General features: G+C 31.2%; 1 protein-coding gene across 7 annotated transcripts in view; it reads left to right on the forward strand.

The window, feature by feature from the left end:
- Positions 1-15,066, forward strand: part of LOC102624268 (chaperonin CPN60-2, mitochondrial-like) — a 43,595-nt gene extending 28,529 nt beyond the window's left edge. For 3 of the 7 annotated variants that reach the window (XM_052433773.1, XM_052433790.1, XM_052433788.1), the window contains 13 exons: positions 11,370-11,408; positions 11,505-11,600; positions 11,744-11,851; positions 12,024-12,209; positions 12,350-12,430; positions 12,518-12,568; positions 12,815-12,877; positions 13,071-13,160; positions 13,825-13,915; positions 14,008-14,111; positions 14,378-14,471; positions 14,582-14,660; positions 14,738-15,066. In XM_052433773.1, coding sequence (XP_052289733.1) covers positions 11,370-11,408; positions 11,505-11,600; positions 11,744-11,851; positions 12,024-12,209; positions 12,350-12,430; positions 12,518-12,568; positions 12,815-12,877; positions 13,071-13,160; positions 13,825-13,915; positions 14,008-14,111; positions 14,378-14,471; positions 14,582-14,660; positions 14,738-14,759 — 1,104 coding nt within the window. In that variant the 3' untranslated portion in view covers positions 14,760-15,066. Of the gene's footprint in view, positions 1-10,718; positions 10,811-10,893; positions 10,936-11,072; positions 11,409-11,504; positions 11,601-11,743; positions 11,852-12,023; positions 12,210-12,349; positions 12,431-12,517; positions 12,569-12,814; positions 12,878-13,070; positions 13,161-13,824; positions 13,916-14,007; positions 14,112-14,377; positions 14,472-14,581; positions 14,661-14,737 lie in introns of those variants that run through there. The other 4 variants (XM_052433780.1, XM_052433786.1, XM_052433774.1 and 1 more) reach the window with 4 other exon arrangements.
- The last annotated feature ends 408 nt before the right edge of the window (positions 15,067-15,474 follow it).

Genomic DNA, 15,474 nt, shown 5'->3' on the forward strand with positions numbered 1-15,474 from the left:
AGCGACTTCGCCTCCGTCACGTCCAGCTGGTTCCCGAAGCTGACTCACGCTCCGTACGAGAGCTGGCTCACTCTCGGCCCCGTTTCTTGAATCAATATTTCCTTGGCCCTGATTTTAGATTTAGGGTTTCAGTAGAAAGAGAGGGGGGAATCGATTTTGGAAGGAGAGGAAAAGAAGAAGCTAATTTCAAGGTGTTTAATTTATATCGATAACTTTTTAGCAATTAGAACGATGCCGTTTAGATTTAGGAAAATTGAAAAAATTAAAATAAAATTAAAATTACTTCTCCAATTAGCATCAATGTTTGGTTATGATACTATAGTATCAATGATCACCGACACTTATATATAAAAGACGTGAAAATCCGCTTAGGTCATCAAATGTTGATACTTTTTTATTTAGTATCAGAAACTTAGTATCATTGTTTCTCATTTTTCCAGTAGTGCCACAAGAGTTCCAACATTTAAAATTAATAATTATTGTCCTGATTTTTTTTAAATTTAAAAGAAAATAATAGAATTTAAGTTTTTGAGACGTTCAACACGTTTAAGTGAACAGTAAAAAAATAATTAACCGCCCCAAATTAAATTATAACCTTTTTATCTAAGCCCCCAATAATTTAATTGTTTGAGTCCGCCATTGCTTTAATTTTATATAAAACATTTTAATGCAAAATTACTCATCATGCAAATAACTATTAAAGATAATTTGTCATAAGTTAATATTATATAATTTCTTTGAATCTTGAAATTTTTACTTCTAACATCATATTACATAAAAATTGAAATAGTTTAAGTAAGGTTTTTTTAAAATCATAAATAATGTACAAAATAAAACTTAATGAAGGATTATTTGAACCCAAATTCTCATTTGACTCAGTATTAAAAAAATTTATTATTAAATTGTCTCTAACATAAGATACTGTTATGGACTTAATAATGCGTATTTCATCTTGAAGTCATCTCTAAATTTGCTTAATGTATACAGAAAAAAAAATTGTTTCATAGTTATTAATTTTTCTTCAACTCCTCTAGTTGAAAACAGATCAAACTGAGTTGTTAAATATTGGATTTGGTCAAAACTATATCACTAGTCAAGCTATTCTAGATTCAAACAATCAAATCTATTTCATTGAATTCGAACTATATAAGAAAGAGGAAAGCCATGCCATTGAAAAATATTGTGGGCTTTAGTTTAGTTGTTTAATTGATTATTGATTACAACTATAATTTTATTATTACTTTATTTTTTCATGATATTATATATGTTTTATAGCGGTTTAATGACAATAATGGGCAAAAAAATTAATTCCACTTAATAAGTTGAGGGATTTGGTTTTTGGGTATGAACAGGTTACGGGTTGGATAGATAGAAGAAGAAGAAGGAGAAGAAGAAGAATGGAAGAAAAAAGTTGCAGAAAATCATGAATTAGTTTCAAAGGTATATTAGGTATTAAGATGGATTTATAAAGTATAATATAAACTTTTAAATTTTAACAATGGTTTTAATGAGTAAAGGAATTTTGAAACTAATCCGGTGGATTTAAAATGTACTCATTAAAACTTAATTATTTTTTTTTGTTTTTTGAAAAGACTAAAACTTAATTATTTAAAATTAATATATTAGTGTATAGAATAATGAAGCGATCAAGGTAATTTTTACAGCATAAATAATCCTACTCTTTTATGAAATAGTAACTCTTGGAATTGTCTGATTAGATTATCAGAAGATGTTTGCTTGTGGATGCCAACTGACGTTACAAAGTGATAAATGGATGAACGCACTGTTAACGGGATAATAAGTTGTATATGTAGGATTAACGTGTGTGTAGAAGAAATCTTGCGGTTATAATAGACTTGAAAGGTATAGTCCGTGCACATCTCACTATTTGGTGCGTATGAATTTTAGCAATTGATAAACCGTGAAATCAATCAAATCATTACCGGCTATGACTAACATGATCAGCCATAATTATTTCTTGTCTCCAAAGAATTATTAGTAAACAGTAAAAGGAAGTCTTCAATGTGAAGAATTATCTGTGAATTCTTGTTCCTAAGTTCGATCCATTGTGTACGTGAGATGAAACTAAAAAATTAAAAAAGAAAGAAATTAACAATAAAGAAGAACGATCAAGAAGAAGACGAAGAATAAAAAAAAAAGGGAATTAAGAAATAAAGAAGACGAGGGGTGGAAAATAGTATTGAATGAGAAATGAGAAATATGATTTTCCTTTTTTTATTCTTAATGTAAATTTCACAGCAACAATTAGAGCAACATTCACGGAACAATCTCTGTACCAAGTAAAGCCGACAAATATGGCCCTTGCTTTAGCCATAGGGTTTCCTTCATCCAGATTATGCCTTAATTTTCTCTGATTCCTCTAAGAATTGATTAAAGCAATAATGCATGACAGATATAGTTTTCTCTGCTTAGTAGGGATCAATGCATGCATGAAAAAGTTGAGGACGATAAACGACTAGTCGTTTTAACACCCATACGATGGTTTTAAGCTAAACTATTCGACGATTGTTCTGCTGCAACACATGGGCCAAGATGAAGAATTTATGGTAAATTTAAGTTATGTTGTATTTGGAATATTTGGCGTCGAATTTTTTCCTAATTCCAGATCCATTTGCCCTTGTGACCAAATCTAATCTTGTTAGTTCTTTGAAGGGCTTGTTTTGGCATCATGAATAATTTTCTAAGAAAATTTCATCTCAGGTATTATAGTATTGGGAGATGGTTAAAATAAATAATTTTATCAGTGTAAGTAATTGAATACTAGTGAATTCAAATACAAAGTTTTTCAATTAAAAGTAAAAAACGAAATAAATTAAATCCTATTACACCACTTTCGCAGGTAATCACGGTTGCATTTAGCGTATGCAACAAGCCTTTAAACCCCTAGGCAGCCCTAGTGGACGAGTTTAGTCTCGTGAGGGTTTGTAGCGACGATACCCACAAACATCATCAATCCCTTTAATAATATTTATCTTAATCTTCATTACTACCAAAATGAATGCTCCGTCCTCTCACAAGGGCAACATTATCAGAAACCTCACCACAATTATCACAGAAGCATTGTGCCATTATGCTCATTGCCGAAACTTCATCTAAGAAGGGCTTTTGACAAGCTACCTCAAATTCTTTCAATGTCCTCGTAGAACTTTCACTAGAGTTTGTCTCGTTCTGGTAGCAATAGCTTGTGGTGATATATTTATCAAAATCTTTCATGAACGTTTTGGTATGCTTGGCCTAATAAAATGAAAAAACAAAGAAAAAAATGAAATGAATATATGCTTTAAAAAATGAGTTAACTAAATTAAAATTTTTAAAGACTAATAACTAAATTAAATTTTTTTAAGACTAACCCTTCGCAAGCCTTCGCCGGTCTCATCGTACTCCCCAACTATCGGGTCGCCAATGATCAGACCACCAACATTATGATCATTTATCTGCATATAAAAGTCGTTAGAGAAATACAATCCATAAATTTATTTGCTTAATATATTCTTTGTAATTTTTTTTTTTAACAAATTGAGCTACAATTCATGTTTCTTTTTAAAATTAAATTAACCAAATAGTATTTCTAAATTTTAACACTCAAGTCCTGCTCATTTTAATTTTTTATGTTGATATCATTGTCCATTATTGATCATTATGAAAATTCTAATAGAATGTGGAATTGTCATTTTTACCCTTACAAAGAAACAACTGAAGGTTGAGGATATTTAAACCATAAAAATATTCTTTGTACCACCTTTTAATTAAATAATTTATATTAAAAAATACTCATTCATTAAATTATTTTATGGACGAAGAATAAATCTCTGTAATTTACAACTATTTATTCTTTATCCATGCTATCTTTCATCTTGCACAAAAATAACCATTCGTATAAACTAAAAAAGAAAAATCCTTAGGAAAGGTGTAGTTCAAGAATTTCTAGGGAATATGAATGACAAGTTTATAAATAACAAAATTTTAAGAGCTATAAATCTTATATTTGGAGCATCTATGAAAAAATAACAACATTTTCAAATCAAACCACTACTTAGACCAAAGGACCTATGTTAGGATTATTGTTGATGAAAAAAAATCTGTTTCTGAAATATGATGGTTTCAACCAAAATTATTTTATTAGGTTTGAGTTTATGACAAGTAGAAATTAAAAAAAAAATGGAGGATGAAGTTCAGGAGTGCTAAATTGTTATTTAGGAATAAAGAAAGCAAAGGGACGAAGTTCGGTTTCCATTTAGATGAAGATATTAATATGCAAATAATAAAATTTAATTACATATAATTTAAGAAGTATGGGACATGTTCATTAATAATATCATTGAAAACATTTAATTTACGCATCTACACAGTCACTTTGGTCATAGTTTGTTATTATTGACAAATTAATATATTTTTGTCACATATTATTTTTTTATTGACATATTCAAATAATTTATTTTATATTAAAGAGATATTATGTTATAAAATTTTTGTTATTAAATCATGTTAATTTTTCATGCATTTTGGAATTTGTACGTGAGATTACATTACTGCACATACAATGTCACTCATTCTAATAGTGAAATTAGGTCGATGGATTCAAGTGTAAAAATTTTTGAAACAATCTGGACATACATGTTAAGATTTAGAAACCTTTGACTCTTTTGATTTTTCAGCAAACATCAGGGATGGCAATGTTAGTAACCATGCAAACACATGCATCTAAACCGTTATGCAACTATTTGGTTTGGTCTAATGGTTATATCACTAAATGAAAAACAAGGGGTACCTAACGTGGATTACAAAATAGTTGGACCTTATATAGATGTTAAATTATTGTTTATTTATTTTGAATATCACTTTTACTACTTATTCATAGTTATAATATTATAAACTTACACGTTTTCTGAGTTGCTCCAGATCCTGTGCTTTTGTAGTTTGTGTTATATGTCTGCGACATTGAAAAAAAATAGTGTTACACAAATAATTAATTTATATTTTATCTCTAACTAGTATTTACTATAATGTGAAAAGCAATTATACCCCAATGGTGTCATTTCCACATAATTTTGCTCGAAGTTGGCTAGTGCAAGGCCGATATACTTAGATCCAGGATCAACAGCTATAATATTTTTCTTAAGAGCTTTACATTCTCTCAAAAGATTCTTGGCAATTTTGAGACTCATTGAGGATTTTATTTTAATTAACCAACAAAATTTCTTTTTGCCAAACGATTATGCTTGTTTTGATTTGTGCTCCTTAAATTAGATAGATAATAATGTATTTGATCATGTTTTTTTTTTAAATATAAAAGAAAAAAATCATTCATTGTACATGTATTTGTGCTCCTTGAATTAGGTAGATAATCATGCATCTGATCATGTTTTTTTTTCAAAAATATAAAAGAAAAAAATTATTTATTGCACTTGTATTTGTTTGAGGTTGAATCACGACATAAAACATCTATGCTAATTTTTTTTTTTTTCAACATCCAATTAAAATCCTGGTTCTGCCACTGATTAGAAGACTTGGGTCAATTTTAAATTTTTGCTAGCATGTGAGCGGATTCAAGAGACATTGTGAACTCAAGGAACATCTCTATTCATTCCATCAGCCCATAAATATCACTAATGACCCAAAAAACCTCAGTACGAGAGCTAGAGACACAATTAATAAGTTCATGAGCCACTACACAATTGGCTTGATCATCACCAGCATGTTCTACCACTTTATTAGATCGGCCTGGATTTGCTCTTGCCGTGCAAACAACAGAATCCCATCTAAAGTTAGATTAATTACATCTTATCCTTCATTAAAAAATAAATAAAATTACATGTTATCCTAGGTTGCAATGTTAGATTTCATAATTAAAGAATAATACTTTTATATTTGAATTATCTTTATTTTCAATTATTTTTTATAATTAATTTTTTAGAGTATGTATTCATAGAATAAGGTACTTTATGTCCCATTTTATTTAATATACTTCTTTCTACTTATGAAATTTTATGGTCATAATAAAATATTAATTTTTAATTTAGCCCAAGATAATATAAAGCTTTGGGTCCGCCCCTGGTTAACTTATTGACTAGCGACTAAATAGACGATGTTTGGGTTGCCTCTCCGATGATTGAAATTTTTTTCTTTTTTTTTTGTGAAAAAAAGAAAATACTCAAATAGTTTTATTTTTAAATTAAATTAAAGAAGTTGTTCTTACTGAAGTACAAGACGCAGTTCCTACGAAATAAAATTAAAGAATGAAGAAGATAGAAATTGTAAAAGCTAGCTGCATACACAGCTTTTGGGCATGTATTAAAGGACAAATTAATCAAGCACGCCACCAAATTGGAACGCATTCGTGATTCACCCGATGGTGAGTTGCATAAAGGAGACTTTGCATAAAAGTACAAACTCATTAATCATTAAGACATGAAGTAGTTGTAATTATTTAATTGTAATAACTTTAATTATCAACTTCTAAAATTTATGGTAACGTTATCAATAAAATTCCGAAGGATGAAAATTGTCAATCAGTCTCATTAATAACGGCAACTTCTTGCTCAATGTCACTCGCTTTCACTCTTAATTTTGAATATTTAAGTAGTTTTCTTATTAATTAAATTGAATAAGTTGTGGTTTGTGTGTAATCACTCGAGTTTCAGCAATAATGAGTAGGGTTAGTGTTGGTATTTGCACAAAATTGTTATAACTACAATTATTAATAGTTGAAGAACACCAAATTTATTTATTGAGTAGTGTTACACATCTCAAAATTTTTATCATAAATGATATGACATTCATCAAATTGATTGGTGAGATATTACAATTAATTTACTTAAATTTGATAAGAAATTATGAAATTTAATGAATGACATGTTATTTAGAATAAACTTTGAGATAATAGGAGTCTATTACCACTCTTATTTTTTTAGACTTGGCTAGGACTGAAAAATGATGTTGAATCGTTAATAGGAAAATCATTCAAGAAAACATAGAACGACGATGCAAGGTAGCAAGAATATTAAAAAATATGTTAGAGCCGGTTAGGGATGGCAATTGGCACCGCCCGCGGCGGGTTTGTCATTATCAAAGCCAAACCCACACAAAATTTAAATTACCAAACCCACCTGCAACCCATAGCGGGTTTTAATTTTTTTAAGAAAACCCACCCGCTAAGGATTTTGACAATTACCAAACCCGCATTGGTATCCGGCGGATTTTTTGGGGGATTTTTATATTTAAAATCACAAATGTTAAATATATAAATTTACAATAATAACCTCAAATTCCACATAACATATTCAATTTTAAATTTAACTAATATAAATGAAAAATTAAAATTTCAACATCAATCCAACACAAAATTTTAAATTTTAAGTATAAAATACACAAATCCATTAAAAAAAACGACAAACTAATATCTAAAAATAACAATTACATCTCATATTATCATTCAACACAAGCTCCAAGAAAGATGTTCATTTCATTCACCATCATTAGCAACCATCCAACATGATGCCTACAATAATGATTAAGATTAATATTTTCCAAAAAAATAATATTTTTCAAATACTAATCCGAAAAAACTTATATAATGAACTAATTCATGCATTAAGTTAAAGAAAAATAGTCCATACAAAAACATTTTGGTTATTTGGCACTTTGCATTGTTATACACACTACACTTGTTTATACTTTGGTTATTTGGCGCTTTGCATAATTGCATTATTTTCTTTATATATTAAATATTTAAATATTTTTCAATTAAAAATATTTAAAAAATATTGCGGGTCTAGCGGATATCCATGTGGGTATTCGCCGGATATTGGGCTAATACCAAACCCACCCGCATCCAAATGCGGGTTTCAATTTGTAATACCAAACCCACCCGCAACCCACAAAATTATCCGAAGCAGACGGGTTTTGGCGGGTGGATTTGGGCGGGTTTGTAGACACAATTGCCATCCCTAGAGCCAGTTAAATGGAGAAAAATTTTAAATAGTTTTCATAAAGCATATTTTTATTTTTTTATTGAGCATAAAAATTGCATTAATCTCATGACAAAAGAGTATAAAGTTCTACTAAAACATTTTCCAGCCGAACTACAACACTAGTCGTCGAGGCGGAACTACATTCACGCCTAGCAAGGGTTGCCAAGGTTTCAAAATTTATTTTTAAAAAATAATGTGAAAACTAAAAAGTTTTCAAAATGATCCCCAATATATGTTTCAAGGCAACTCTCAATTTTCTTCATATTTTCGCAACCCCTAAATTAAAATCTTAATTCCACCACCGACTAGACGACTTTTGCAAATTCTGCTAGCTTTTGAGTTGATACTTTGCAATTTCAAGAGACAGGTTGAACTCAAAAAGCACTCATTCGTTCCATCAGCAGATGAATATCACTAATGACCTAAACAAACCTCAATACGAAAACCTTCAATCAGCCACTACACAATTGCGCTACTACAGTCATTGAATTCACATGGCAACAACATCCATGGTTGTGCACGTTTTAGCTAGCGTCTTTAATGCGCGCTCAAATTTAAGTTGGCAAAAATACATGATTTTTCTCTAAGCTCTGATTTTAATCTTGTGGGAAGGAGATGAATGAAATACTAATTTTTTTTTTAAAGGGTGAAAGACCAAAAAAGAAAAAAGCAGTACTTGAAAATTATAAGCTCAAAAGTTGTTTAACTAGCAATTCATTCATTTATTTTTTTAGAAGGAATAATTCATGAGTTTTCAAGTCAGCTTTAACGACAATGAGATGTGAAAATAATTGTTGCATCTTTAGAAAGTAGTCCTCTTATAAGAATGCACACATCCTTTTAAAGTACAGACGTTCAGATTTTATAAGCTCATATTACAATATATTTATGTAATATTCAGAAGTTTCATCGAGAGTTTTTAAGTTACATTTCACTCTTACCCCTCCTCATCATCAAATTAAATGTATACCCTTAGAATTGCACTTGTGACTTCTTGCTTCCATTGCAATGGTTAAGCCAATTATATTCGGGATTTAAATTTACGTGATTATAATACATTCTCGAAATGTAGCGAGACTAAAATGATAATCTAAGCCTGTTAAACTAAAACCAAAACAAATGGTTGATCGTGATTTCTTTTTCATTAGATTTTAATACTAATGTATGCATGGTGTAATGTTTAGACAAAATAGATGGGCGCTTAGTGTTATTTACTTAATTTGATATCTAATTTTGAGAACCACATTGGACTGGTCCCGTTGGATCTGACTGTCCATGTAGTCTATTTTGGTCTAAATAGGGATCAAACTTTGATTGAACTTTGGACTCAAATGTGGAATCAGTTAGGGGTGGGCATGAGTTGGTTTGGGTTAGATTTTAAAACAATCCGAACTAAATTATAAAAATTTGGGCCTGACCTAAACCAACCCAAATATTTTTAACCGAGCCTAAATAATTCATTTGGGTTTTGTTTGAATTTTATAATCAAAATATTTTTTACTTTGATAAATTTAATTATATCAAAATTATAATAATTATTAATTTTATTAATTATTACATTACTATTAAAATATGAAAAAATATAGTGGATAAAAAATTATAAATAATAGATTTTACAATAACTTTATCCTTAAATTAAAGAATATTAGAAAATTAAAATAAAATTTAATTACAAAAATCATTATTTCTCAATAAATGAGAACGTAAACTTTAACAATAAACTTTCACAAACATGATATCAATAAGTAAATTAAAAGAAAGAAAATAAAAATTAGTGGTATTAACCATATTAAAACACAAATTCAAACAATGTCAATACAAATCAAAACAAGATAAGACATCCCAACTCAGATATCAAAGCAATCCATTATAATCATTTCTATCCACAGTACTTTAATTAAAATAACAACCACAAGCTATACATGTAAAGATAGTTGTATTAAGGCTCCGTTTGATACAACTTTTCAAGTAGAGATTTTGATAGTAGAGCTTTTACAAATAGAGCTTTTACTTAAAAAAATTTAGATGTTTGGTTGTCAATAAGAGCTTTTATTAAAAATTTATAAAATTACTTTAATAGGCAAGTTTTTTTAAGTTATGTTATGAAAATAATGTCAAATAAGTAGAGAATATTTTAGATATTTTAATATTTTAAAAAAAACTTTTCAACCTCTACTCTCAAAAGCTCAAAATTTGAGATTTCGTTAGTAGAGGCAAAATAGCTTATTTAAACTCTAAAAATTCTATAAAAAAAATAACCAAATAAAAACAAAAATTATGATAAGAGCTTATAGAATTAAATAAGCACTTATGAACATTACATAAGCCATACCAAATAAACACTAAATAAATAAAATAAAAGAGTAAATGAATAGAATATTTCATGTAACTGAGCAATCTCGAGCTGTTTACGAATATATGTGGAAAGTGTCCTAAGTTTAATATATAAAATGGTTCTGAATAAAGAGAATTTGAAAGACAAATTGAAAGAGCGAGCAGGCACTAAGATTTCCTCATTTCAATCTCATTCAGGTATATTTGATTAGTAAAGTGAAAGACCCCGAGTCCGAGTCCGAGTCCGAGTCCGAGTCCGAGTCCGAGTCCGAGTGTCCAACTAGAAAATTCATTAAATACGCACCTTCTAACCGACTCAATCCCACCACAAGGGACCCACAAAACCCACCCAACCAAACAAAACTGCCTTTTAAGTCTCATTAAGTCTCTGTTCTGTTTTGGTCAATCGAATTCCTCTGTCCTTTCTGCGCAACAAAATCACAAACGATGTTGCGCCATGCCTCTAACCTCGCCTCCAAAGTCAGGTGCACTTCTCCTTCACAGTTTACCAAATTTTTATTTTGTTTACTTTGTTTTCCTTCCACTTCTCTCATTTTGTTTATGTTAGTTAATTTGATTTTGTAGGTTGCTTGATAACAATTTTCAGCCGGTGATGATTCATTCATTCATTTATTAGTGTTTTTTGTTTCCTTTTTTCAAATAATAATAACTAATTCTGGCTTGGCTTATTCAGTTCAATTGATTAATTTCGTTGAGTTAATTTCGTTGAATTTAATTCTGTGTCAGGTTCATTTAACTCGGAGCAGACAGTATACCGCGGCGGAAGTCACTAAAAGATTTTTGGATTGTGAAACATCTTCTGGATTTTCTTAATTAAGAAATTAGATTTGCTGTGAATGGGAATGGAGTTAATTAATGGATACAGATCATCTGATCAAATTCAATTGACATCTATCTTCTGTCTGCAGGCACCAATTCTAAAGTTAAAAGGGAGAATTTTATATGCGGGAGGATGCGGAAGTGCCAGACCAAAGACAAGGGGCTAGAATGGCAATTGATGCACTTGTGGGAAATTTATACAGCACAGCACAACCCATCACATCATTCGAACAAATAGCCCTGGTTTTCTTTCTCACTTTAGACTCTTGCTCAATTTAATGATAATCCACAGAAATATATTTCATTTTGACGCGCTTTTTTTCCCATTTTAAATTGAAGTTTGGAACGGCTGCAGCAAATGGTGACAGAGTGATTGGCGAGCTCATAGCCAAGGCTTTTGAGAAAGGTTGGGGAAACAATCTTCATGTGTTAGCTGTAAGTTGCTTCTTGAATTTTTCATCGTCTTTACTTTTTTCTTATCTGCTGTGCCTCTGATTCGGTTGTTATGTTTCAGAACCTTCCATTTTGTTTCCTCTACTGTTTTATGTTTATTTTCTACTGCCTCACTACTATTGCAGGATCGGAAAACACCACCCAGTATTGAACTTCAGTTGTATTGGGGAATGACCCTAGACAGGGGCTATTTGTCACCTTACTTCATCACCAATCATAAGACGAAAGAATGTGTAAGCATTTTGAGATATCAATAAATTAATTGACGTTTTATGAGAAATTTGTGATTCTATAAAGGATAGATATATTGACAATGAAGTAATTGAGATTGCTTAGTTCTTACCTTGAAGATATAACTTTGGATCAGCCTTGTTATTAATCAACTAGTGATTTCATTTTTACTAGGTTTTACGAGATCCTTATATCATGATCCTTGAGAAAAAGGTTTCGAACTGCGTCTTCTTTGACTTATTGACAGAGATTGGACCAGTTAGAAGATATAATGGCACAGATGTACTGATCATTGCTGAAGATATTGAAAATGATCTCCTAGCAAGTCTTGTCTTAAATGGAGTGGCTACAGCAACCAAGGTGAACTTATACTTGACAGTGTTTTGCTGTTAAGAGATGGCCTACTTGAAGAATCTTCTATCATTCAATTATTCATTTAATTTTACAAAGTGAAGTTTCATATGTCTTCTCATTTTTTGTGGGTTCTGAATTGCTTGAAGGCTTGTGTCATAAAACCTCCTGGATTTGGAGAAAGTAGGAAGGCTAGCCTTCGGGACATTGCCAAATTCACGTATGGGAAGGTTGGTTCATTTGATAAATGCTCCACCTTGCTTTGCATGATTATTATGTGATTTACAAAACAATGTGTTCCTTTCTTTCTCTTTTAGGTCATGACAGGAAAAGATTTTGAATGCGTATCTCTTGGCCATGCTGAGAAGGTGAGAGATATCAGATATCAGTGACTGGTATATAATTTTCTTTGGTGTGAAAAAAAGATTTATTTTACCTAAGTAGAGCACATCATGAGAACGTTCTTCTCATCCTTGTTTCTGGTGGACTTTAATCCTTTCTTCTGGTACAACTTTGGCATAGTAATATATTAATTTTCATTTCCTTGTGTATATTGACAAGAGAGACGAGGTTTTGCTCAAACAATATGTCTTAGCCCTCTTTTATCATTGTAGATTACGGTATCAAAGGATCAGACGGTTATCCTTCTTTGTAAGGCTTGCATAGGACACGAAAAGGTCTGTGTTGTGACATTTCACATGATTTTCCAACAAGTTATCAGAATTTTCAATTGTGTTTATAATTTGAAGCGACTCTGCTTTTCAGTTTATACTGTTTGGCTCTTTTGTGCTTCTTTGGGCTGTTTCTATATTTTTGGACAACTTGCTTACCCTTTCGCTAATTTTCTTTTCTTAAATATGTCTGTTGCAGTTGTTACAGTGGAGATTCACAATGGAAAATTTACAAGATTTCCCTGAAGAGAGCTGTACAAAGCACTCTTATCTCGCTGCTGTTATAAAGGTTTGGTTATTTGGAATTGTAAATTAGTTCTTCAAGAGCTTTGAAACTGACTTGTGCTGGGCATAGAATGAAAGTTCTCAGCCTAACATGACCTATTAGCACGATCCATTTGGGCCAAGTCATGACCAGGTCTAAACTCTAAATCCTGGTTGGCCAGCCAAGAAATTTGAATTTTCTTTTATCTGCTATTAAAAAAGTTGAATAAACTCATTTATAGGGAGGATCAATGATCAGGTCATTTTGGATAAAATGATTTAATTAATTGACTAATTCTTTGGATTCATATTACATTCCCATCTTCATATGATTATAATTGAAGTATAGAGTAGACTGATACCGTACAAATACTTTGATACTTTAAAATGGGAAAAAGAGAAGAAAAACAGTACCAAACAGTCAATTAGACATTATAATATATGTGAAGTTTTGGAACTGGATTTTGGTAGAAGTATATATTCCTTGCTAATAGGAACGTGCCAAAGATGAATTCAATTTGCTTGTTTGGTTACAGTAATTGCATTTAGAAGACATGACTGCATCTTATTCTGTTGTTGCATCATGCTATAAATGAAATTTGGCTCGTTGAGATGAAAGATTGTTGAATTAGAGATGTTAGGTAAGGAAGTATTCTGATTTGAAATGAAACGGGTGCTGTTGTTGTAAGGTCTGTGGAAGTAATAAAGCTGAAGTGCGTGAAAAGAAGGATAGAGTTGCTAATGCCATAAATGCTGTCAAGGCTGCAAAGGAAGGAGTTGGTAAACCTCTTATATTTTTGGCTTTTGTTGGTCTATCTTGTTTGATTGATGCATGACATACAAATGTTATATGTATTCTGATGCATTTGCAGTTAGTGTGATGTCACTTTTATATGCCTGCAAGGAGTTGGATAAATTGCAAACTGCTAACCATGGTCAGAAGATTGGTGTTCAAGCTATCCAATATGCTCTTGAGGTTTTCTTTATTCTTCTTTTTAATTATGTATGTGATATTTCTAAAAGCTCTTATTGTCTATCTGTCTAAAGGCAGAGGGCTGCTAAGATTATTCCTCGTTGAAAGGTGAAAAGTGACATATACTTCACAAAATGCATGCGTGGTTTTCGTTATGGGGCATGAGCCTTATCTTTTATGTATCTCAAGAGTGAATCATGGTAGAGAATATTGGTAACAAAATGTCTAGTTTTTCAGAGCCTTCTGATTGGTTGAGCCTGCATCTGCAGATGCTGGTGAGCGCGATTGCTTATAGCGCTGGAGTTGATGGGTCAGTTGTTAGCAAGCTACTCGAGGGATCCAAGCCTAAACCCCTCGGTAAAGGTTTGCGTCTGTTTCCCCCTTTTTCGAATAATGGAAATTTGAAAAGGAAACGAGTGAAATTCGAGGGTTGGGAATTAAGGTGTGGGTACTTTGATCTACATTTGTGTCAGGTGAAAATGCAGATATGCTTATGCCAGAAATTGTTTTTCCATTGAAAACCATAAGAGCAGTCTTGGTGGAGGCTACAAGGTAACTAGTTATTTAAAACCTTTAAGCTTATGCTAATTTTTTATCTAAGCACATATTAATTCTTTCTTCTTGTGTAGTGAGATGTTAGCAAGACTTTGAAATTGAGGCTCTTAAGGTGGCTCAGCTTGTCTTTCCAAGAATATTTGCAAAGAAAGTTCCAGCTGATACAAGCCTCCAGAGTAAAACAAAGGCGTAATGGAGGCTTCTATCAGCTTTCACTGGGTGCTGTTATGGTTACGGTGATTTATAATCCAAATTCTCATGGCACATTATATTTATTTATTATTTGTTTGAAAAGCATACATTAAGCTTTTTCATAAACTATACACGAACAAGAAACGGAATATATTGGTCATCAGGAGTTGCGCCTTAGATAAATAATACATGGATGCTCCAACTTCTTATATGCAGTTTATTTTTTTTCTTTTTCCCCTTATTTTCCCTTTTCTGTTAGAAGCAAAAATATTCTCGACATCCCATTTCTAATCTATGTATATAATATCCCTCCAATAAAATGTTGCCAGATTATGATTGCTATTACCATTAGCAAGTGGTGAGTGGTAGATTTGTTGTTTTGTTGCAAAATTAATATGTCAACTTTATTGCAAACTTTGCCCTTGAAATCGGAAGTCTCCAACTTCTTATATGCAGTTTATTTTTTTTCTTTTTCCCCTTATTTTCCCTTTTCTATTAGAAGCAAAAATATTCTCGACATCCCATTTCTAATCTATGTATATAATATCCCTCCAATAAAATGTTGCCAGATTATGATTGCTATTACCATTAGCAAGAGGTGAGTGGTAGATTTGTTGTT

The sequence above is a fragment of the Citrus sinensis genome, chromosome 2, assembly GCF_022201045.2.
Source record: "Citrus sinensis cultivar Valencia sweet orange chromosome 2, DVS_A1.0, whole genome shotgun sequence".
Classification (NCBI taxonomy): Eukaryota; Viridiplantae; Streptophyta; class Magnoliopsida; order Sapindales; family Rutaceae; genus Citrus; species Citrus sinensis.